Source organism: Rhincodon typus, chromosome 7, assembly GCF_021869965.1.
Source record: "Rhincodon typus isolate 14 chromosome 7, sRhiTyp1.1, whole genome shotgun sequence".
Classification (NCBI taxonomy): Eukaryota; Metazoa; Chordata; class Chondrichthyes; order Orectolobiformes; family Rhincodontidae; genus Rhincodon; species Rhincodon typus.
Window position 1 is genome coordinate 6,682,247 of NC_063338.1, and position 26,328 is coordinate 6,708,574.

Here is a 26,328-nt window from a genome sequence, read left to right on the forward strand (position 1 = left end):
AATGTCATGTTTTGAATCTCACAAATGAACAACAACCTTAGTTCCATGTACTTGTACACATTATTAGCTGAAGAGATTGCATTTCTACACGTCTCTCAATTCCCCTGCCCTTAGAAACTAGATGGAGCCAATTCCCAATATGAAAGTCACAGAATTTACCTGGAAGCAGTAAATCACTGCTTGTTTCTCCAGGCCTTCAGACAACTTTTGTTATCACTGCATCTCTGCACAGTCCAGTCATTCCACCCATTTCCATAGAATCCCTACAGTGTGGAAACAGGCCATTCGGCCCAACAAGTCCACGCCACCACACTGAAGACATCCCATCCCAACTCATTCCCCATGTCTAATCCACCTAACCTAAACATCCCCGGACACTATGGGCAGTTTAGCATGGCCAATCCACCTAACCTGCACATCTTTGGACTGTGGGAGGAAACCGGAGCACCCAGCGGAAACCCACGCAGATACAGGGAGAATGTGCAAACTCCACACAGACAGTCACCCAAGGATAGAATTGAACCTGGGTGCTGTGAGGCAGCAGTGCTAACCACTGAGCCACTGTGCCGGAAGATCATTCGCTGTCCATGAAAGATTACTCCAAATTATGGCCTCAAAACAACATTGCTTGCACTCACTGCCTCTTTGTCATGTCAGCTAAACAAACCTAATCAGATGTCAACTTCATTTGGATTTGCCTTTTCTGAATCACACTTCATACATTACACTGAAAGGAAGTGCTTTGGAGCTGCAAGAATCACACACTGAACTGTAAGTATGTAGGGATTTGGCCTGTGTTATGCAAGGGTGTTTTTCTTTTGAGAGGAGGTGTGGGCTATCATAGTGCCTTACTACCAGAATGTCACTCGCCAAATGTAGAATGAACACTTATCCAGATAAGGTTACCTACCACACAACTCTTTATTGAGGCATCACTTCTAGCACACGAATATGCAAGAAATGGAAGGATACAGATGACGGGCAGGCAGGAGGCATTAGTTCATGTTCGGCACAACACTGTGTGTCAGGGCAAATATGATCTATTACTGTGACTGAAGTGGGGGCTGTGAAATATCATCAATTAAAGGGTGCTCTCTTTCTGGTATTCTCCACGGGTTGTTTGCTCATGCACCTGACATGGTCATCACCAGTGCTACAGTGGTTCACCAGCACAGAAAGAAAGAGCCCATACAAGTTCATCAGCAAGCCCAGAAAAAAACCCAGCAAACTCTAGTGGGTGCCACACAGCCTCCAAAGAGGGAACATCCCCTAAGGAAATGGAGGTGAATAATGAGACCATGCATCTACAAATCTTGCTGCCTTTTTCTACGGCTCTTGGGAACCTAATGCGGATGCAGCCGAAGGTTGTCCTGACCCATCAATGTCAAATTGTGTCATCAACTACAGCAGGACTTGCACCCAGAAGGATTGAGTGACCATCTCATCCCAGTGTAGACATGGCTGACGGCCTTGAGTTTTTATTCTAGCAGTTAGCTTCAAGTCGCAACTGGGGAACTTGTGTGACATCTCCCAATCTTCAACCACAAATGCACCTGGATGTCATTATCTATAGATTTTAATCTCTTTATATCCTTTCCCTGTTTGAGGGGTGTCAAGTAGCCTGGGCAGTGAGATAATTCACCATCACTGGCTTCCCTCAAATACAAACTGCTATAGTCTACACCCACATTGCTTTGAGAATACTCTTTCACCAACCTGCAGAGTTTGTCAACAGAAGAGGCTTCTTGTGTTTTCTATGAAGTGATCCTGAGACATATCCCTGGTAGTGAGAGAGGCTTGAATCCTCAATTCTTCTGCTGATAAGGAAACAGATGCTCTCATGCGAAAATGTTGAGTCAAAGAAACATTATTGTATCCATTTAACATACAGGGGCAAGGTGCTCTGACAAATCTCACAAACTGAGAAAAAAATTTGATCAACTTTAATATAATAATCAGAGTTAGGGGAAGATGCAGCACACAGAGACCATCATGCCTGACGGACCAGTCAATCTCACTCTCTTTGCGAGAGTGCTGAAATTTTCTCCTCTTCCCAGTTGAAAGCTGTTGTTGAATCTACTTCCACCATCCTTTCATATTCCAGAAGACAACTACTGTGTCAAACAAAGTCTCCATAGCAATCATCTGGTTCATCTGTCAATTATCTTGAAGAAGCTTCTAAGCTGAAGCCACAGAATCTAGAGAGAAGCCCTGAGAATGATAGACAATGCTGGTGGAGAGTGGCATGATGCCTTAATCTGAAAACAATTTGACACACTGAAGCTGACAGTTCAGATTGGCACTGAAACCCTAAACAGGACCAATTACCAGGAACAGTGGAGACTGAAGTCTCTCCCAAACAGCAATCATGACTAAAATCAGGCAGTCCCACTCATTTTATTCAATTCCACATGCTCCATATACTTTTCTGTACTAGTTTGCCTGGAACTAATTGTTTAACATGCTTCTGTCACTGAGGAACCTTCACAATGTCTTGAGCACATAGCACTGATAAATTGCTATCATTAGACAGATCCTCTGTCCAGTAAATCTATGATGAAGTGCTCTGCTCCACACAAGGGCTGCTAGGAAAAGAAAGACCTTGAACTCTTTTGACTGAAGCCAGAAAAAGGACTTCAAACAACTTATTTTTCAAAACCACGATCAATCATTCAATGTCCCAGGTTGCTGCTGGATTGGTCGTCTGAAGCGGGCAGCCTCACCAATCCCGTTACGCAGAATTGTAGCACAAACGACCTGCATGCAACCACCCAAGCTACCCACCAAGGGGGAAGAATACACTCTGATAAACATTTGAAAGAGCAATTCCTGGGCAACAAATTCGTCATTGTTAAATAAATTCGAGAACAGCCTTTTCAGTGATCACCACCCAACAAAACAAAGGAGTCAATTAAACTGTCAGCACCGATTTGGTTAGCTCCTAGGGTCATGATGAATACAACACACTATAGAAAGAATCATAGCTCTGATCCTGTTATTACACTAATCCAATTCCCCTTTACTTTTTTTAATCTCTGCACTCTGTACCAATACTTTTGTGCATCACCTTCACTCCTTATAGTTTCTGATCCTTGTATATATCTGCTGTAGGCCTGGAAAGACTTCACTTACTCTTTATATTGCTCACCATCAAAGGTAATTCAATTTGATTGTGCAAAAATCATATACTGGTTCAGCCACTCATATAAATGCTGCTGTACGTACTAGTTTAAATAAGACAGTTTATTGTACAAATACAAATAACACTATTGACTACACTAAGGATGTTACCAGGAATGGAGGGTTTGAGTTACAAGGCGAAGTTGGATGGGCTGGGATATTTTTCTCTGGAGTATTGGAAGCTCAGGAGTGATCTTACAGAGGTTTGCAAAATCATGAGGGGCATGGATAGGATGAATAGTCAGACAGCATAGGTTTAAGGTGAGGGAGGAAAGATTTAAAAGAGACCTGAGGGGCAACTTTTTCACATAGTGACTGGTGTGCATGTGGGATGAATTGCCAGAGGGAGTTGTAGAGGCAGGTATAATTACAACATTTAAAAGACATTTGGACGGGTATACAAATAGGAAAAGTTTAGAGGGAGTCAATAAATGTGAAGCAGAAAAAGCACGGCAGATCAGACAGCATCCGAGGAGCAGGAGTGTTTTAGGCCGAAACCCTTCGTCAAGACTGGCTGTCTGACCTGCTATGATTTTCCAACTCCACATTTATTGACTCTAGCTTCCAGCACTCAGTCCTTACTCTGTCCAAGGTTTAGAGGCATATGGGCAAAATGCAGGCAAATGAGACTAGTTTAGGTTGGGAAACCTGGTGGACATGCATGAGTTGGACTGAAGGGTCTGTTTCTGTGCCGTATGACTCTATGATTCTAGGGCTCCAACATCTCTGTTTCCTAAATTAATTCTTTAATATCTCTGCTCCTGCTCTAACTCTTTAGTATCACTGTTCCCTGCTCTGAATATTTCATTTATCTGTCTCCTGCTCTGACTATTTCATATCTCTGTGCCCTGCTCCGACTATTAAATATTTCTGTTCCTGCTCTAATACTTCAATGTAATGTTCCCTCCTGTAACTCTTCGATATCTCTGTTCCCTGCTCCACCTCTTTTATATCTCCGTTCGTGCTCTAAACTTTCATATCTTTGTTCCCTGCTCTAAAATACTTTAACATCACTGTTCCCTGCTCTAACTCCTTAAAATCACTGTTTCTGCTCTAAAACTTTAATATCGCTGTTCCTGTTCTAAAGCTCTAATATCTCCATTCTCGACTCAAACTCTTTAATATCTCTGCTCCTGTTCTAATGCTTTAACATCTCTATTCCTGCTTCAGCTCTTCATTATCTCTGTTCCTGACACAAACCTTTTAATATATCTGCTTTCTGGTCTAACTCTTTAATATCTCTGTTCCCTGCTCTAAGTCTTTAAATCTCTGATTCTGTTCTAACTCTCTAATATCTCTGCTCCAGCTCTAATGCTTTAATATCTCTGTTCCTGCTCTAACTCTTTAATCTTACGTTCCCTGCTTTAACTCTTTAATATGTCTATTCCAGGTCTAACAGTTTAATATCTCTTTAATTTTTCTATTCCCACTCTAACTGCTTGATAGCTCTGTTCTTTGTATGCCTCTGAACCCTGCTTATGTTCTTTATTATCATTTTATCTTGCAGCAATCCTTTAGTTCTTCTGCCCAGTTTAATCACTAGGGATGAGTGTGACCGATGGACAAAAAGATCTGAATATTATTTCTGAGAAGATGTATGTATATGATATTGCCCAGCAGCAAATTCCTCCTGAAGTATGGAGGCACTACAAAGTTAAAGGACATTTTATGAAATGCAAATGTTTCTTGTCCACTTCCAATGTGTGAAAACAGTTATTTCTCCGCTGTTTCACTTGTATTGCCATCAAGATCATGGACCGATGCAACCAAAATAACTTCACCATTTCAGCATTTTAGCTTTTCATGCAGTTCACATTTAGTGTACAGGGACGAAGTCTATCCTAGAAGACGGCCTTGCTAGAGTGTGCATATCCTGGAGGCAGTTAAGCTTCTGGAAGGGGCCAGCTGCCCCATGCATTTGATATCTGACATGTCTTTGACCATTATCCATGAAGGCAGTGTGATTCTTTCGCAGTCTTTCAAAGCAGTTCACAAGAGGAGTTCAGGATATCTTCCATCAACTATGGATCCTAAATTCAATTCCCAATTTACAATAATAAATTAATGTCACATTCACTCAAATTCTTAACTATTTGACACAATGAAACAATAAGGCAGACATAAGCAGCAGTTAGGACCAGACCAAATGAATTCCTACATAATTGATTGCTTCTCTATTCATTTGTCATTGCCTCCCCACCCATTACCAACAATTTGCTTCCTTAAAAGTAGAAGTCAAGATCCTGAAGCTGCAGCAACCTATCCACCAGCCTCAAGTCAGGAAGATCTCAAATTAAGTTTTTTACATCTGTTGAACTCACTGATCTTGGCTGTTTCAGTGGAACTGTATCAATCAAGAATCACCACTTTCACAAGTGTAAGTTGGATGCAATGCTGTGGGAATGAGAATATATGCATTCCCTCTTAAAAATCAACCCTCGTACAATTTTAGATGTTGCCAGAACAATGCTTCCCAGCTGGCCCGTAGACTAAGTTTTTGTCACCCCCTCCCTCCTCTATTTTTCTTTGTCTGCCTCATCTCCACAGCCTGTCCGTGGACATCATATGGGTCAGACTGGTCGTTCAGCATCCAGTCAAATTGATCAGTGACAGTACTGTTCCTCGACCTCTAAGTACAGCCTCCTTCTCTGCTGCCCATGCTGCTCCTCTGATCTCTGGAGATGCAGCATGGGCAGAAGGGAGGAAACCTGGACTCGCTGGAGCTGGTGTAGTAAGCACTGAAAAGACAACCTGTAATTGGAGGACCTCACAGATTCTATCTCTTCCATACTTGCTGCTCCTCCAGGCACAACTCTGCCTAATTTCCTCTTCTCACTGATGTTTACACATTCTATTGCTCAGTGTGGTTTGAACTGTAGAAGGTAGAAATATGTTTCAAGTAGTGGAATTTGAAATAGCTCTTACTCTTCAATAGCTCTGTTCTCTGTTCTAAACCTTTAATATCACTTTTCCTCATTCTAAGTCCTCAATTTGCTGTTCCTTTTACAAATTCTTTTAATATCCCTCAACTAACTCTTTCATGTCTGTATGACTTGACCTGAACCTTTAATACCCTGCTCTCCACCCCAGCTCTTTATTACCTCTGTTCACTGCACTCACTATTCAATATCTCTGCTGTATTAACTCCTCACTATCTGTGCACCCTGCACTAATATTTCATTCCTGTGTCCTGCTGTCTTTGATATCTTGGTTCCCTGCACCCCATTCATATCAGTCAAGCCTGTAGGAACTCTTGAATATTTTCTTCCTTGCACGCTGAAGTGACACTTAATTATCTCTGCTCCAAATTATACATTTTTATTCCAGTTCCCTGACTTAACACTCCATATTTAGTTCCCTGCTCTCAGTAAACAATTCCTGTAATACCTCCTTACTATCTGCATTTGCTTCACTCTCTAAGTGGTCTCTTTTCTGCATGTAATACATATTTGAGTACTAATTCCAACTTCTCCATTCCCTGTGCTAATGTTCATGTTTCCTTAATAGTTCTGTTCTGTGCACTAACTCCTGAGTGTCTCTGTTCACTGATCCAAAAACTCTGTTCCCTGCATGACGATTAGGTGGTATTACATTTATGATCACAAACGTCTTAAGAATTCAACTCCTTTTATCAGCTATTGAATAACTTTGATTGCTGTGCTAACATTATCATATTGCTGCATTGTGTACTGCATTACTTTATTATAATCTTCCATGTATTACTGTGCCTTATTCTTACTAGTCAATAATTAATTTCATGTACTAACACTTCATATCTCTCTTCCCCATAACAACACTTTAATTTCGCTACTGCCAATTCAAAATCCTTAATATCTCATATACATTTACTAAGCTATAAAAATTATTGTTCTTTGTATGGCACTAATTATTTAATAACACCAATGCATGTACTAGCTATTTAGTATTTCTATTTCATGTAATAATTTGTTAATAATTCTATCCCATATACTAATTTAAATATCTCATTCCTTGCACCAACTTTAATATCCTGATCCTTATGCTAAATCTTCATTATTATTATTCCCGGCACTAATGATTTAATATCTATGTTCTCCGTAATAACTCTTCAATATCACTGTTCCCTGCAGAAATATTTTAATAACTCTTCCATCCAATAGCTCTTCAGTATCCTTGCACTCTTGAAGATCTCTGCTCTGGTCAATAAATCTCTGTTCCCTGCACTGGGGTTTAATATCATTCTTGTCTATGCTAACTCCTGTGCTTTGTTCTAAATTTTTAATATCCTGTTTTCCTGTGCTAATTCTCTGCTCCCACAAGCTCATTATTCATTATCTCAGTACCCTGTATAAATGATTGAAACCAGAATTGCATCAACTCTGTCTGACTGTACATGACATACTCACATCCTACCCCTGTTTCAGAAGTATATAATACACTCACATCAGACCCCTGTACCAGACAGCGTGTAACATACTCACAGCTTACCCGTATCGAACAGTATATAACATAACCGCATCCTACCCGTGTAAATCTTTGCCGTGTATTCAGACTGTTGTTAAAGTATAATTGGCTTGTTAGAAAAATACACAGAGCATGGTCCAATTCCTCTCAATCCTTGCCTGAACAGTGTCTTGCCCTGAATGATTCTGAGGGTGTTGCTTACCTTTGCAATCTGGACACACCAATTCAGAAGCAGCTGGGATCCTATATTATCCTTGTGTTCACGGACGTAGTCCAGGAGGCAGCCGTGGGGCATCAGCTGCGTGACCAACTGGATTGTGGGACTGAGGCATACACCCAAAAGTCGAACCAGATGTGGATGGTCCATACTGGCCATTATAAGGGCCTCCTGTGGGGGAGGAGAAAGAACAAACACATGAACCATTGCACAGGAGGATATGCGGTAAAACATCTTCTTCCCTCAATGTGTGTACACCGTTCGTTGGCAATTCTTACACTAATACAACCAGATGCACCATCACTGGTTCCCCTTTGTCTCCTACACCTATACAACTTCAGACAGAGTCCACCCAACCTGAACATGTCTGACCTAAGTGGCTCAGTCCAGAAGTTCACTGACTGCCAGCTCCAATCCAGTACCTGGATGCAAGAGGGAATCATCCAATTACCCAGAAGAGGGCACCAAGGTCAAAGGCTTAAAAACACAGGACCCGGAAGTGGCAATTCAGTTCATTAAAACTGCGTTCACATTCAGTCCAAGGGAGGAAAGGGATTGTCTGTTTTTTTTACATTGCACCAGACCTCTCAGTATTTTTTATGGCCCAATGAAGCACTTGATTTTTGAAGTCCAGTTGTACTATTCAAATGCAGCAGCCAGTCTGTACAAAGCCAGCTCCTACAAAGACCAGTGTGACGATGAGGACATATTCCATTCCATGTAATCCTGAATGAGGCATTAAAATTAGCCAGGATTGTTAACATCTGAATGGTCTGAATGAATGTCTGAAACCTAATGGAACAAGCAGATGGATTTTCTTTTTATTAATCTATTTTTCTAGTCAACCTGTTTCAGAGATCTATTTACACACCTCTGAAACAGGTGGGACATCAACCCATGTCTCTCAGTACAGGGATAGGGACACTACCACTGTGCCACAAGAGGGCCTTGAACACGCAGTCTTCTGATAACATGCAAAATTAACACCAAAGTCAGATGCTTATCCATTAGGTTATGTGACCAACTCAATAAGCAAATGAATATATTAATTAAGAGGTAATGAGGTGTCAATTAGTTGTGCAAATGTGGGGAACTAGTAACCAGTGGGGTGTGGGCTTTATGAAGTGTGCTAAATTGAAATAAAACCCTCACCAGAAATGTGGTCTTGGACTCTGTTTAAATACTGTTATCTTCAATATGCAACACTAGTAGAGGATGGTTAAGTCAAAATGCAAAGTTTCAAGTTACGATTCCCCCTGTTTTCTAAAAATGAGCCAGTGGAGAATGGAGTTACAGTGTGGACCTTGGTTATTTCTTTCCCAAAGACAAAAAATGGTATGGCCTTAGCATCTCATTACTAATTAGAAACAAGGTAAGAAGGACAGTTTTGGTTTGGAAGTGGAGTCTGCTAATTTAAACATGGAGGAGCATTTGGACCGATTGTTAACTTGCATCAATAGAATTTTTCAGAAAAAAAAAAGGATTAGCTGCTCATGAGGTGTGGTCAGATTTTGACAAATTTAAAAAGGCTGAGGTGAATACTATGGAAGAGTACATAATAGAATTCAGCAGGTTGTATGCAAGACTTTAAAATTTTAATTTGGAAACTTCTGAATCCATGCTTGCATTTAAGTCCTTGGACAGTGCCAAAGTATCATGTTTGCTAGATGATTAATTTTAATGGGAGTTGAATTTCTGGACATGCATACACTGCCAGAGCAAAGGATGGGAGCATGAAAACAAGTTCCCAGGAAAGCATTCCTTTCCAGTAGTGAAGAAGGCAATCAGTGGCATCACTGAAAATGAAGGGCACTGACTAAACAAAATGGCAGAGGCCACCCTGAATCAACTCACACGTGACAGTGCAAAAGGAGAATTGTGACTAAGAGAAATCAGGACAGAAATGTCATTAATCAATTTGAAAAGTGAAGAATTTGGGGTTACAAGAAGACGATGACCTCCAAAATGCCCAGGATGAAGTCAACTAATGTTTCATGGGTGATTCAAAGTATCATTTTGTGTGTCGGCTAATTCAGCTGGCTAGATGGTTGGTTTGCAATGTCGAGTGACGCCAGCAGCATGAGTTCAATTCCCAAACCGGCTGAGGTTACTATGGACTGTCCTTCTCAAACTTTGGCCTTACCTGAGGCATGGTGGACCTCAGGTTAAACCATTACCAGTCATCTCCCCCCAAGGGAGACAGCAGCTCTATGATCCTCTGAGACCATGGTAACTTCCCAAATGGTATAATGGAGTACTTGAAACTAAACATGAAACAGAAGATGCGCGGTACATTGATGGAGATGTGGACCAAATAAGGGAAATTCTATCAGTTGCAAGAAGATTCAGCACAGTGATGAATGTGTGTCAGAGTCTTTCACTTGTGCAGTAGTTAACAATGGATGCACATCTACTGCGTGTCAGATGAACTGGACGAAGTAGGAGCGAGAAACTCTGGGTAATAAGGATCAGACAAGTTAAGGAATTTGAGATTTAGGGATGATAACACATTAAAATCTTTTTAAAATATGGCCACTCCTCATAAAATGAGTAATTTTATTCTCCGGGATATAGGGCCTGGTGAAATACTATCACTGTTAACCGGGCCATTGATGAAGAAATCATCGGTAAAACAAGATGTAGAAAGCTATTGTATTTGGAAAATGTAACTTTGCAATTTACAAAATCAGGCCACTATTACACTTGTTTAATGGAACATAATGCCTCCGATAAAGAAATGAATGAAGTGTCCCTAACATTGAAAGAAGAAACTTAAAAGATAAAAAATCAAATATTTTAAAATAATGCAAACAATTTGCTCAAAAACAAAGTTGCTGGAAAAGCTCAGCAGGTCTGGCAGCATCTGTGAAGGAGAAAACAGAGTTAATGTTTCGGGTCCGGTAACCATTCCTCAAATAATTTGCTTATCTATATTCAAAAAGGTAAAATTTCAGTAAAGGATGCAAGAATGGGGGTGGGGATTATAATAAACGTATACAAGGAATAAGTGATAGATGGGAGATTTGTAAGAAATATCAAAGGACACCGTCATAGCCTATAGCAAGAATCTGGTAAAGGTGACAAAATAATTGAGATAATGAAAATGTGGACAAGGACTGAGCTTAAACACCTACAAAATTTCTCACAACAAAAGGGAGGAGAGTGAGGGTGGGGGAATTTTGCTAATGGTGAATTTAAAGATACAAGTGTGAATATTAACATAAGAATTAACATAAGGGCGGCACAGTGGCTCAGTGGTAAGCACTGCTGCCTCACAGCGCCAGGGACCCGGGTTCAATTCCACCCTCGGGTGACTGTCTGCGTGGAGTTTGCACATTCTCTCCGTGTCTGCGTGGGTTTCCTCCGGGTACTCCAGTTTCCTCCCACCGTCAAAGACTGCCTAGGAGGTAGGAATCCTAAATGTCTATCAATAACAAGTGATCAGCTCCCAGCTTGGGAGGGGACTACGATTAGTTCTACTCTTCAAAGCATGTGAATGCACTGCATGCAGGCAGAAGGGTTTTCATTAAAACCGGAGTCTCTGAAGGTATTTGACGATCCTTAAAACATAAGGTAACGCAATAAGAAACTAGGGAAATATGGTTTATTATAAAATAGCGGTGATTAAAGAATAAAGAGATCTGAGAAAAATTTCTGATCAGCATGTAAAAATATTCAGTGTACAGATGGAACCAGACTGTTCAGGTACACTCTTCAAGATTGCTTGGTATGGATGAAAAATTTTGCAGATAATGAAATTGATATTGAAAATGGTGAGGTCAAGTACCTTTCATATTCCAATGTTGCACAGCTTTGTGGATAAAACTGACAGTCTGGCTGATGGTGGCTAGGTCAGTTCAGTTGGTCAATGTGTCAAGGTAAAGTCACCATAGTCCTACAGGACCATAGGCTGCTCTCTCATTTGAGAGAGACAACTCATTGGGTTAACCTGAGGGTCACCACACCTCAGGTGAGGGGAGGGGTTGAGAAAGAGTCCTCATGGTAACCTCAGTCGGTGCGAGAGTTGCACCCAGGCTGTGGCAAACCAGCCATTCGGCCAATGGAGCTGACTGACTTCCTGATCAATGTAAGACCTTGGTCTCAAAAGACAACTGCCAAAAGTGGGTAACAAAGTCAATCCTCTGACTCAGGGAGGAATATGCTACAATTTGGACTATGAAATGCCTGTCCTAGATTACTGAAGCAAACTATCGAACCAGAAAAAAATAGAGACAAATCTCAGTAAAAAGTCTCCCATTGGACTGCATCATTGATCCTCCACTGCCTGATCCAGTATCAGAGCGGAAGCTCTCATAATTTACTGCGGAGCTTCCACAAAGCATGGAAAATACTCAACAGTAAATGCCCGATGTTGTACCCTGGTTTAGAAACACTATTGGAGCTTTCAGCGTACAATCTGGTCTCTTGTCAGGACTCGCATTCTCCCTGGCATGTTTCAGAACTTTAACGTGCTGCATAAATGCAAGTTGTTGTGTTTGTTGAGGGGTGGGGGGTTAAATTCAAGGACTTTACTCTGTAATCCCAACTCTACCAAGTCACCTTGCTTTCTAATAGAAAGCTGAAACAGAAGGCGCTTATTTTCTGAGAAGATGTTCCCATGTCATAAAACTAAAGCCCTTTAATCCATAATGCAAATCTGGAATTTCAGTTCGACACAAAGATTAAATCGCAACAATTTAGGAAAGTTTTCATACAATGATTCTGAAAGGATTGTTGCTAAATAATCTGACATCCCACTTAACACTCGACTGCATCTGTGTTTAATCTGAATAAACTGAACAGAACACAGACTGAAGATCTACATCACATTTAAGTGCAATGTATTCCCAAGTTCATTTATAATTAAAAGCTACTCTCCAGCGTACTCCTCAGCTGGACATCTGTGACACACTCAATATTATTCACCGTTGCATTCCTGCCACTGATCCTTGCTCTGATTAACTGTTTCACACTGCTTTTCTGTCTTCCATCCTAAATAACTGTTTCAATTCATGAGGTTGTCCAGTGTTGGCTGGAAGTATGTTTTTATGTGATTTTCTGCACGCGTGTTTATGTGTGGATGTGTGTGTGTGCATCAGTGCCTGTGCAAATTCTGTGAGCTTTATCTTGAGCTTGAAACCATTGCTTGTTGAAATACCAATCTGAAGGATTGCTGACTAGGTGTTTGCACATATGCTATCACACTGGTCTGGAGTCTTCCCTCTTCTGATGTCAGGGTCATTTAAATCGTATATAACAGGTGATATCAACTTCATTCTAAAAAAAAGTTAGGAATGCTTGTGTGAAAGTGTTTATATAACTTTAACTTTATATGTATGTGACTGTTTATACTGTGAAGACTGTCTTTTCTATTTTTGTGCTTTTTAAAATTGCAGACTGAAATGAGAAAACACTGTATCAATACAAGTGTTTCAAAGGATAGCTGTATGTTCTTAAAAAGCAAGTAACCAGACACTGATAGCAAATATTTAAATAGCTGTTTGAACAGACAATAATTGAACTGGAGCTGAAGAGTTCTGTATTCAGAGGGAGCTCTGGCTGGCAACCAAATGTTGCTTGGACTACGGACTAGAGACTAATTATTGATGACAAAGAGATAGTAGGAACTGCCGATGCTGGAGAATCTGAGATAACAAGGTGTACAGCTGGATGAACACAGCAGGCCAAGCAACATCAGAGGAGCAGGAAAGCTGACGCTTCGGGTATGGACCCTTCTTCAGAAGGGTCAGAAACATCAGCTTTCCTGCTCCTCTGATGCTGCTTGGCCTGCTGTGTTCATCCAGCTCTACACCTTGTTATTATTGATGACAGAGACCTTTTTGCCTGTTAACAACTGTGTGCTTTGGTTCTTGGGTAACTGAATAGCTTGGGGCTGGGTACAAGATACTGGGAATTGATTAGATCTCCACTAGCTTAGGAACTCTCTGCGCTGTGCAGTCAAAACCCACTTTAAACCTGAAGAAAACCAGTTTAGTTTTCTTTCAGCAGTAGCTGATAACTCTGACTTTTAATTTATAAATCAGAGACCTTTGATAAGCGAACCAGCCACTCTATCCTTCTTGCAAACCGGTGGCAGCTGTCGGAGAAAGGAAAGTTGAGGGAAAAGCCTTTGGATTAGAGGAACCAACTCAGCAGATCTTGTGATCAAAGACAACTGAACTACTATCCTGGTGTTCCCTGTGTCTGTGTGTGTAAGAGAGAAACAGAATGCATGTGGATACCTGTGTACGGATACAAGTGTAAGCGCTTTTATGTGTGGATAGGAGTGTGGATATAGGCATGTGCGTGTAGATGAGTGTGTGTATATGGATATAACCTCAGTGTTTGAGCATAAGAGTGCTTGTGCGTAGAGATTTAGGTGCTTTTATGTCTATAAGTGTGAGGTGAGAGCAGCATCAGTCTTGGCTGCTCTGCGCAGTTACAAGTAACTCTCAAGCTGGGATATTCAGTGCTCATGAAGAATGGCCTTATCCCACTTGGGGAAATTGAGTGCCCCAAGTGTCTCATTCTCCAAGCAATGACAGCTGGAGATCTCCATATTCCCTCCCACTAGGCTTGAGGCTGCTTCAAGTCAGCTCCTTCAGTGACAGAGAAATGGAGAGAATATTTCAGGCAGGTGAAGCTGAAGTGTGCATGTTGCTATTTCAATTGGCATATGTTTCTGAATTTATTATTTCATATTAAATGATTGGTTTGGATTTAGGTCTCTTAACCACAAAAGCACCATAAATCGCAGTTTATAAGTTGACCTTCAGAGCTTTGAAAATATCCTTCCAAGAACAGGGATTATCCAATAACCCAAGTACAAAATGTGAACTGCTCATGTTGGTACAAGAAGTCTCACTTGTGTTCATTGGTCACCACAGGCAGTCTGCTTTGTGTGATTGTGTCTTAAACCCTTGTGTGTCTTGGCAACTAGGCACAGAGTTACATTCATGATCCCTTGCTTCTGCTTAAAACTGAAGAAAAACTCTTAATAAAACTGAGCTGGGAAATCGGGAACAACTTAAAAATATTGTCATAAACATACATATGAGTTGAAAATGGGGGAGGGGCCGTCAACCTAAATGCTTGCTATAGTCCTAAGGGCTGCAAGGAGACTTGTCAGGGTAGATGTGGAGAGTTTGTTTGACCCTTGTGGGACAGTCTAGGACCAGTGGTCATAATCTCAGAATAATGCATTCAAGACAGAGATGAAGAGAAATATTACTGGACTTGCTAGAATGGGGTCATTTAAAACACACCACAAACTATTGTAACAAGAATAGGATGGTGGAGCAGTTGGATATGGGCATATAACTTCGTGGGATCATTTATGTTGTCATCAATTCAAGGTCTGAAGGACAATGGAATACAATTGTGATCAAGTCCATTAAGGGCAGCACAGTGGCACGAGGGCAACATTGTGGCATAAAGAGCAGCATAGTAACACAGTGACCAGCACTGCAGACTCACAATGCCAGGGACCCGGCTTTGATTTCAGTCTTAGATGACCATGTGGAGTTTGCAAGTTCTCCCCATGTCTGCGTGAGTTTCCACTGGGTGCTTTGGTTTCCTCCCACAGTCCAAAGATGTGCAGGTTAGGCGGATTGGCCATGCTAAATTGCCCTGTAGTGTCCACGGATGGGAAGGCTAGGTGGATTAGTCATGATTCATGCAGGGATGTTGGAGGTGGAGGGGGGATCTGTCTGGGATGCTCTTCAGTGGGTTGGTACAGACTTGATGTGCCGAATGGCCTCCACCTACGCTGTAGGGAATTCTAAGATTGCTGCAAAATTCTAAGACTCGTAAGGTGATAAATGGATCACCAGTTTTATCAATCAATAAAGAAATTCAACTATTCCTGTGCTGTCTTCTTTCCACATTAACTGAGCAATATCCCTTCCTTTTGCAGCTCTCCATGAAACGTACAGAATTTAGAGACCAGCTACACCAAAAAGTCTGCCCCATATTCAGGTTGAAAGAATGAGAGGTGACCTTTACATTGAAACAGACTCTGAAGGATTGTGACAGGGTGGATGTGGAGAGTTTATTTCCCCTTGTGGGCCAGTTTGGGACCAGAGGATATAATCTCAGAATAAGGCATTTAAAACAGAGATGACAAGGAATTTCTTGTCACAGAGGGTTGTGAATCTGTAGAATTCTTTACTGTAGAAAGCTGTTGAAGCCGGGTCGTTAAGTACATTTAAAGCTGAGAGAGACAGATTTTTAATCCGTAAAGGGATGAAGGATTCAAGTATGTGATGGAACCTCCAGGAATACATTCAAGAGAAGGTGGCAACTGCAAGAGGAAGCCAACTGAGGAAGAATGGTAGTAACAAAGTGATAGATGTTTAGAAAAGGAGAGAGAGAGAGAGAGAGATAGCAGATTGAGTCTTGGAATTATTAGCCTCAGACACGGATGGTCAATCATTCAGCACATTGAAAATGGAAGTCAAGTTAAATTCATGGACTCTAAGGGACAGATTTGGGATGATATTTGGCGACAGGGAGAAATCAAGGATTAGCCACGTTGCATTGAATGGCAGGCTCGATGGGCAGGCTAAGGCCTATTCCTACCCTTTAAATTCTTGTCGTATTAGAGTCTAAAATTTCAAAGGATGGCAGCTGTTGTCTGCCTTCCCACATTGCAGGCAGAGAATGGAGAAGGAACAAGGGCTGGATTTAAGGAAAACTAAAGAATGGACAGAATGAGAGAAGCTGGAGGCTGTGCATCACTAAAGCACTAGGCTGTTGCAAACTAGTTCCTGAACGTAACATCTTACATGAGATGCTGGTTTAGACAGAGGGGCGGGCTTTGGTTTGGCTGTTTCTTTTAAGGGAGTTTTGGGCTGTACTTGAATTTCTACCCACTCCACAGATATCCTCCTCCATCCTATCCCAAAATCTGCAGACAGGGATATTTTTACATTGCTCATGGGCAAAGCCACAGAAATGGGCACAGGAGGCGTGCTGGGAAGGGAAGGATTTATCTAAAGTGACCACCTACCATGTCCTGAACTGAATGCCCACATTCCTGAAAGAAGGGTCAAGCGTTCTCAGCAAACCAAACTCCACAACTTCTTATCCATGAAACAAATGACAACTTTCAATCTCCCTCGGACTGGTACGTGAAACACACACATGTTCTCCACTCAGCAGTCTTGGGCAGGAATGCCAGGATACACATTTCTACATTTGTGTGGCTCCATATTCACTTTTGTCTCCAAGTTAGTTGGGTTCAAGTTCCATTCCAGAAACTTGGGCACAAAATCTCAGCTGGCACACAGAAGGAAGAATGTCTTACTGCAGTTATACAGGGCTTTGGTGTGACCACATCTGGAGCAATGCACGCAGTTTTGGTCTCCCAACCTAAGATAGGGTATACTTGCCTCAGTGGAAGTGCAGCGAAGGTTCACTGGCCTGATACTGGGGATGGCAGGACTTTCCAATAAGGAGAAGTGAGCCTGTGTTCACCAGGATGAGAGGGGATCTGATTAAAACATAAGAGGGCTGGATAGACTAAATGCCGAGAGGATGTTTCCCCTGGTTGGGAAGTCTAGTACCAGGGGACACATTCTCAGGACATAGGGTAAACCACTTAGGACCGAAATGAGGATTTTTCTTTCCACTCAAAAGGTCGTGAACCTGAAGAATTCTCTGCCACAGAAAGCTGCAGAATCCAACTCACTGAATACATTCAAGAAAGAAATAGACACATCTTTAGATTTTAAATTCGGCATCAAGGGGCATGAAGAGGAAATGGGAATTAGATAGACGACGGGCCCACGATCATATTGAATGGCGCAGCGCACTGAAAGGGCTGAATGGCCTATTCCTACTCCCAGTTTCTATATTTCTACACCAGTGAAGTACTTCAATAGGTAGAAAAGATCCCACTGCAATATTGCATTTAGAGACAGGGACTGCTGCTTGGAGTCCTAGCCACGAACTGATTATCACAGTCCTGTTAACGTCTTGGGGCCAGTGACCCCTCTTTACAACTGATGTTCTGAAGAAGGGTCATTGGAACTGAAACAACGACCCTGCCTTCTCGCCAAAGACGCCGCCAGACCTGCTGAGTTTCTCTGGCGTTTTCTGTTTTTGTTTCAGATTTCCAGCATCTGCAGTTCTTTATTTATTTTTTCACAGTCCTGTTTATGGGAGTTTGTTCCCTGTAAATCTACTGCCACTAAGTGATGTTTTAAGGTGGTGCATGAGGTACCAATCTGGTGGGTTACTTTGTTTTGCATAGTACCATTTTTTTCAGTGCAATTGAAGCTGCTTTCAGTAACTAAATGAATAGTATTCCATCATTATCCTGACTTGTGCCTTGCGGATGATGAAAAAAGTTTGGGCAGTCTGGAGCCTAGTTACTCACTACACAGTGTCCAGGCCTATGTTTGACCTGGCACCTAATAGACTTCATGGAGCTCAGGGTCAAATTTAAGAGCATCTCATGGTCACTCCTGACTATTTACCACTATGTTGCCACCTCTGGTTTGCCTGTCTTGCCAGCAGGAATGTAATGACAGATGGTGAGGGAGATGCCTGTGACACTGGGTGGAAGTTATCATTTGGTGAGCAGGATTATATTAGGTTGTTGCTTGATCAGTCAGTGGGACAGCTCTCCCAATTTTGACAGGTGTCCAGATGTTAGTAAGAAATAATCTGCGAATCTGCCTTTTGTTATATCTAAATCTGGTGTTTAGGTTGATGCCAGGTGATCTGTCTAGTCTCGCTCTCATTATACTGTCATTGTGGAGGCTGTGACATAGTCATAATGTCTCTGGACTAGCAATCCAGAACCTTAGGCTAATGTTCTGGGACAACGGTTCAAATCTCACCATGGCAGATGATGAAATTTTGAATTGAATAAAACTCACAATTGTTGTAAAAATTCATCTGGTTCACTTATGTCCTTTTTAGAGAAGGAAATCTGTCACTTTTGCCTGGTCTGGCAAACATGTGACTCTAGATTCACAGCCATGTGGTTGACTCTTAACTATCATAGGATCCCTTCGGTGTGGAAGCAGGCCATTCAGCCCATTGAATTCACACCAACCCTCTGAAGAGCGTCCCACCCAGACCCACCCCCTATCTTATCCCCAGACAAGCCTGGACACTATGGGCAATTTAGCATGGCGAATCCACCTAATCTGCACATAGTGCTATAGATATGTAGAGCATGGAATCAGACCCTTCTGTCCAACTCGTCCATGCTGACCAGATACCTAAATTTGCCAGCATTTGGCCCATATCCCTCAAAACCCTTCTTATTTATGTAACAATCTAGATGCTTTAAATGTTGTAATTGTACCAGCCTCCACCACTTCCTCTGGCACTCATTCCATACACGCGCCACCTGATGTGTGGAAGAAATTGGCCCGTAGGTCCCTCTTAAATCTTTCTCCTCTCACCTTAAACCTACACTCTCTAGTTTTGGACTCCCCCCACCCCGGGGGAAAAGACCTTCTCTATTCACTAAGGTTTTGGAGTAGACCTGTAGCTCAGGTTGTGGGTGTTGAGGTTGGTTGGCTCGCCGAGCTGGTTTGTTGTTTTGCAGACGTTTCGTTACCATGCTTGGTAACATCCTCAGAATCTGAGGATGTTACCAACCAAGCATGGTAACGAAATGTCTGCAAAACAACAAACCAGCTCGGTGAGCCAACCAACCTCAACTTCTCTATTCACCCTATCCATGCCCCTCATGATTTTATAAACATCTCTCAGCCTCCAAAGCTTCAGGGAAAATAGCCCCAGTCTATTCAGCCTCTCCCTATAGCTCGAACCCTCCAACCCTGGTGACATCCTCGTAAATCTTTTCTGAACCCTTTCAAGTTTCACAACATCCTACCTATAGCAAGGAGACCAGAATTGCATGCAGTATTCCAAAAGTGGCCTGACCAACGCCCTGAAAACAACAAATGCTGGAGATCACAGAAAGTCAGGCAACATCCACGGCTGAAAGCAAGCTAATGTTTCAAGCCTACATGAGCTCTGATGAAGAGTCATGTAGACTTGAAACGTTAGCTTGCTGTCTCTACATAGATGCTGCCTGACCTGCTGTGATCTCCAGCATCTGCTGTCTTCGGTACAGATTGCACCATCTGCTCCTAACCAATGTCCTGTACAGCCACAACATGACCTCCGAACTCCTAAACTCAATGCACTGACCAACATCTTTGGACTGTGGGAAGACATGCATGCAGACAACTGGGAGAATGTGCAAACTCTGCACAGACATTTGCTCCAGGGTGGAATCGAATTCCGGTCCCAGGCACTGTGAGGCAATAGTGCTAATCACTGAGCCACCATACTGCGCTCAATCCTCAGGCATTCAGGGATGGGCAATAAATGCTTTCTGGCTAGTGATGCTTACATTCCATGAACAACTTTAAAAACGTTTCTGATTTGGTAGAACTGAACAGTTTATAGACCTGAATAAAACTGACAGTCAAACACATAGCTAAGTCTGCAGTCAAATGTATGACAGATCAGGTAAGGTGGCAGATTTCTTTTCCTAAAGGGAATTGATGAAGCAGATGGATTTTTATGGTTATATCATCACCAATACTAGTAGTAGCTTTTTATTCCAGACTTATTTAATTGAATTTAAATTCCCACTTTACCATCATCACATTTAAATCTGTCTCTCCAGGTCACAAATCCTGCCCTTTGCATTATTCCTCCACTCACATCACCATTTTGCTACTGTTCCCATGTAAAATCAGATCTTTCAGTCACTTTGAACGCCTCCATTCAATTTCTCTTTAATCCTTTATACTCAGGGGAATACAACTCTGACACTATGTAAGCTTTGCTCAAAACAAACCTTTCTGACACCATTCCTTTCTGATGGATCTATGATGCATACCCTTCGAAGCCAAAATAACCTGTCGAGGGTGCAGAGTCTCAAATGGAACATATTACACCAGACTGCAATTTATCGAAAATATGCCATTCTTTAAACTGAGGTGCAAGCTGTGAAGAATCTGACGTATTCTTTCAAAGGCAAGACAAAAAATAAATAAATAATGGCAAGAGGGACTGAACAGTTGCTTTCGATCAGCAGCCTCAAATAGTTTAATTCCTCCCAAGTTGGCATTTCCACCTTCTCAGCTGCTGACTATTATTAACACTGTTTCTTTTGATATTATTGTCATCAGCTGACCATAATCAGTCAGCCCCATGCAGCACAATAAGCATTTTGGAGCTCGGGGTATTTTAAACACTTTGACAAGTGGCTGACAAAGCTATTCCTGGAGCTGGGAGCACCTACTGGTCAGCAAAACAATTCCACTTAACCACCTGCTCACAGCAGTGCGCTATCACTCTGCACTCCCAACTGTTTGTCCTGCCTGTCAGTCCACTCTGATAAATCAGAATATTTAAGAGCAGAAGTAGACTATTCAGCCAATCGAGTCCATTCCACCATTCAAAAGACCATGGCTGATTGGGTAATCCTCAGCCTGTTGTGTCACACTTTGGCATCCTGACAACTGCTTCTGACCAAAGCAGCCCATCACTCTGCAAAAAAACTGGGCATGACATGAGCAGATGTTTAGTGCCAGGATACAGGCACCATCGCACTCATATGCGCACCCATCTCAGAGTTCTCCTACCTGAATTCAGACTCATTTGGGCTCTGTCCCCAGTGCCCTCCCTTCTGGCAAATCTATTGCTGTCTGTGGAGATATTTTCTTAAATGCTTTCTACAAATTCAGTGCAACATAATAAGGCATAATGGAAACTACTTGGGACCTAATTCTCCAAATGAACTCCAAGGATGTCGATCAGACAGGAACTACATCTTCTGAATCTATAGCTGTGATTCTGACCAAGTTATTGATGTGGTATTTTTCTTCAAGTTTGCATTTGATAATGGATGCAACTATTTTATACTGGGCAGAAGATTATTGGGTTCATTGCTGTCTGAATCCTCCTTTTTGAATATGGCACTCTGGGCTGTTTGCAATTAATTGGACCTCCCTAACATCCATGATATTTGTATAATGATTCTCAGTGCCTCATAATACACCTCCCCAACCCCCGCCACCCCACAACTGGTCCTCTTCAAAAATCTAGGATAGACACCATCTAACCGCGTGGATTTATTTGCTGTGAGTCATTTAGTTTAGTAAAGACTTTCACCTCAATTGTAAACAAATTCAATAATTTTATAATTCTGCTTCTGTTTTCTTTTGTGTCCATTGGGACTGAGTAGTCATAGAAACATATACAATAGGAGGAGGAGTAGGCCATTCAGCCTTCAAACCTTGTCTGCCATTCAGTATGATCAGGGCTGATCACCCAACTCGGTATTTTATTCACGCTTTCTCCCCTCGCCCTTTGATCCCATTAGCCCTAAGAACTATATCTATCTCCTTCATGAAAATATTCAACGATTTTGCCTCAACTGCCATTTAGCACAACAACTCCACACCAACTCTCTGAGCAACAAACCGGACTTACCCCTCCAAATCCTATCCCTGTAACCCTGCATTTCCTTTGGCTAATCCACTTAACCTACACATCCCTGGATACTATGGCAATACTATCACGGCCAATCCACCTAACCTGCACATCTTTTGACTGTGGGAGGAAACCGGAGCAAACCCACACAGACATGGGGTGAATGTGCAAACTCCACACAGACAGTCGCTCAAGGTTAGAATCGAGCCTGGATCCCTGGTACTGTGAGGCAGTAGTGCTAACTACTGAGCCATCGTGCCGCCCCAACTTATTAAAGATTGCAAGATTCTGAGAGGCCTGACAAAGGAGAGCCGGAAAGAACCAAAGTAAAATACTGCTGATGCTAGAAATAGAAAGAAAAACAAGAAATGCTGGAAAAACTCAGCAGGTCAGGTTGCATGTGTGCAGAGAAACAGCATTAACATTTCATGCCTTTTTATTTTTGTTTTAACCTTTCATCAGATGCTGAATGGTTGTTTCCTCTGGCTCAAGAATTTGGAGCAAGAAGAAACAGGCCTGAATTTTCAGAAAGTTAGAGAGGATCTCTGGTGAATGAGTCCTGATTTCAGAGATCCTGCTCCTAAACCTTTGTTTAGCGACTAAAGAGCCAGATCTGTTCAACTAAATTTCTAAACCCAGGATCTTTAACATTGCCCTGCAATTCTTCCCCTTTTAAACGTGTATCCTAATTGCCCTTGAAAACTATTAAAACTGATCCCACAACATTTTCAGGCGGTGCATTCTACATTATCGTAACTTACTGCATAACAAAAACAAGCTCTTCAGCTCCTCTCTAGATCAATTATTTTGAATCTGTGTCCTCTGGTTAACGACCCTCCTGTTACCTGCCATTTTTCAGTCAGTCAAATTTTCCATTGTTTTCACTAAACTGGTCAATGTGAACGACTGGTTAAGCAGAGGTCTCAGCTGGTGTTTTTCTTGCCTCTAAGTGGTAATTTTTTAAACTCAAGTCCCAGTCCAGGGCTTGAATGCATCGATTTTGGTTTGGCACCCCAGTGCAGCACTGAGACAGTACTACAGTGTTGGAGGTGCTGTCTTTTAGAAGAGACATTAAACTAAGGCTGCGTTTGCCCTCTCAGATGGATGTAAGAGATCCCATGGCACTTTTCTGAAGAACAGCACAGTAGTTATCCCTGGTGCCCTGGCCACTATATATATATCATTTAACCAGTAGCTTAGTTTAAGGGGAGGTGATGGCCTAGTGGTATTAATAGTAGACTATTAGTCTAGAAACTTGATTAATGTTCTGGAGACATAGGTTCAAATCCAGCCATAACAGAGGGTGGAATTTGAATTCAATAAAAAGGATCAGAGAAATTAGAGTCTAATGATGACTGTGAAACTGTTGCTGATTGTCAGGAAAACCTTCCAGTTCACTAATGCCTTTTAGGGAAGGAAATCTGTCTTCCTTACCTGGTCTGGCCTACTCCAGCTCCACAGAAATGCGGTTGACTCTGGGCAATAAGAGATGTGCGATGAATGCTGGGCAAGTCAGAGATGCCCACATCCCATGTGTAAAAAATTTTAAAAAAAGTTTCACAGAAAAAAATTATCCGGTCATTATCAGTTTGTGGGAGATTGCTGTGCAAATACAAACTGCTGTGTTCCCTATATCACTTTAAAAATACTTCACTGGTTGTAAAGCATTTTGACATGTCTGAAGGTTGTGAAAAGTGGTTTAAAGAAGTTTTTCTTTTTAAAATTTTTCCATGATTTGTTGCCATGATACACACAGCCACACTCTGCTGCTCATCTGTCTACATTAGCTTGCAACTAATGTACTACTATGGAGCTTATATAATACATCATGATGTATCATTAGGATATGTCCAATATATGCATTCACCTATACCATATAGGTCACTTGAAGCTTTCATTGCACTAGTAGAATCACTTATCACTGAAACATTAATTGATTTAGCGATGGTTTATCAAAGAATAAAACCACCTCCCTCATATACTGTATGGCCAAAAAAGACGCAGTATTGATTAAAACATTTACCCTTTCATGATAGAAAATTTGATGGAGCTAAAATTATAGCAAGGTAGTTACTACTAATTGAACATTTTGTAAATGGTGTTTGATTACATACACTGCCCAGATGTAATGCAATCGAGACGAGCTGAAGCATAGTGCTGTTTTTTCCCTCTCTTCTGTTGTACTGTAAATTCAGCTGGCGTCTTTGAATAGATTTCACATTGATGCGATGTTGTCGTGCTTAGCTTAATTACACCTTCACCATGATAACTGTGAAAACTGTATCATCTGATTATATTCATCAGTAATACATTATCCTTAGTTAGGAGCTGCTTCTACAATGATGCGACTGCTGCCTGTGTGTGGCAAGGCTCCGTTTGCTAGCATGGCACTTTAATCATTTTTAACTAGCAGCTAAATGAACCTCCAGCTAAGTACTCCAACTTCATTTGAAACACCTCATTCTTTAGTTTCATTGACACCTCCAGCAGAATCAATAACTGTCACCTCCCTCGTTTCCATGACTGTACTCACAAAATTAATCAGGAGCTACAAGCCATCGACTTACATCCATGAATTCTACATTCGCCTTGGGACCTGTTCTTTCACGGAGGATCTTAATGGCCACAGGAATCTTCACCGTCTCCCCCTCTGGGACCCAGATGCCCTGATGAAAACGGAAAACATCAGCTCAGAGAAATACTCGGCACAAACAAACTGCTCCCACAACAAATGGCTCTAGCTCGAGGAATGTCTCTTTTCCTCAGAATTTAGCAACAACGGGGAAAAATCCACGAGGGGAACTGAAGTAGACAGATCGGTGAACATTAAGAGGATATGGCTGTGTGCACGGTTCTTAGGTCTTAACTCATAATTTTAGGAGGCAGCTGAGGCGAAGGGAATAGCAAAAGTCTCAAGAGACTGTTAACACTAACAGACAGGAGTTAACGCTCTGAGTTATTATGACAAAACACTTCTGCACTACTCACTTTGTAAACCGTCCCAAATGCACCAGAACCCAGAATCTTGATTCTTTTCAATTCTGTCTCCTTGAGGATCCTAAGTTGTGCCTGATTAGGTGCAGCACCACTGGGGGTTAGAGGTTCCACCAACTGAAGATAAAAAGAAAAAGAGAACAGAAATTACTTGAAGGTGTCTGTACCACATTCAACAATATTGTCCTCTGGAATTTGAGTTCTAATCTTGCACAGATGAATGTGATTTGACTTTGACTTGTCTGAATTGCAATCTCAATTTAACTGTAGGAAACAGTGTTGATAAATGGCAGCTTTGTCTTTCCTAAGGCTGAATACTAGAGCGCTGCAGGCATAATTCCACACTGCATAATTTCCTGTATATTATGCCAATAATGCAAAATGCAAAAACAGAAAGCTTCCAAAATGTTGGAAAATAAATACATTGTAAGCTTGAAAAGGAGAACGCTCTTTGTCTTTAAAATAACAGCCATGTTTGCCTGGTCAGCTAACCATTTAAGCCAGTGGTGTGTTACATAACAATCATCACCCCAGTGCAGCTGAACATGTGGCCCCACTGGAACACATATCCTACATGCAATTGGTTCCTGGCTAATTAGTTTCCACTTCCTTACAAAAATACCACAGTGTATAACAGGAAGGTAGCAAAAAGCTTGCTCAGCAAGGTTTGTTTCAAGAATTCTCCAAAAAGGCAGGGATATAGCTGCAGAATCAAATAGTGAGGGAATGTCAGAGAGTGGGACAGGGTTGGGAGTTGGTGACAGTGGTGACCGAGGCAGTGCAGGCAGCCCAGTGTGACATCGAACAACCGAAGATATGGCTGTCAAATGTGGAGTGCAGGTAAGAAGAATGTTGAGAGCAACTGTGATGGGTTGTAATGTTGCAGGATAATAGAGACATGGAGGAGTAATTCAGGACAAGAGCAAATCTAAACTCATTTGAATTCAGCAACTCTGCGACAACATCACCTGAATACTCAATAACAAACACTGTCCAGATAGGATTGATGATGGGCACAA

General features: G+C 41.7%; 1 protein-coding gene across 1 annotated transcript in view; it reads right to left on the reverse strand.

Annotated features, from left to right (window-relative positions):
* The window catches only part of LOC109910936 (receptor tyrosine-protein kinase erbB-4-like), a 690,251-nt gene that overhangs the window by 363,887 nt on the left and 300,036 nt on the right, over positions 1 to 26,328 (reverse strand). The window contains exons 15-17 of the mRNA XM_048598686.1: positions 25,304 to 25,426; positions 24,883 to 24,981; positions 7,826 to 8,011 (exon numbers count right to left, since the gene is read on the reverse strand). Coding sequence (XP_048454643.1) covers positions 7,826 to 8,011; positions 24,883 to 24,981; positions 25,304 to 25,426 — 408 coding nt within the window. The remainder of the gene's footprint in view (positions 1 to 7,825; positions 8,012 to 24,882; positions 24,982 to 25,303; positions 25,427 to 26,328) is intronic.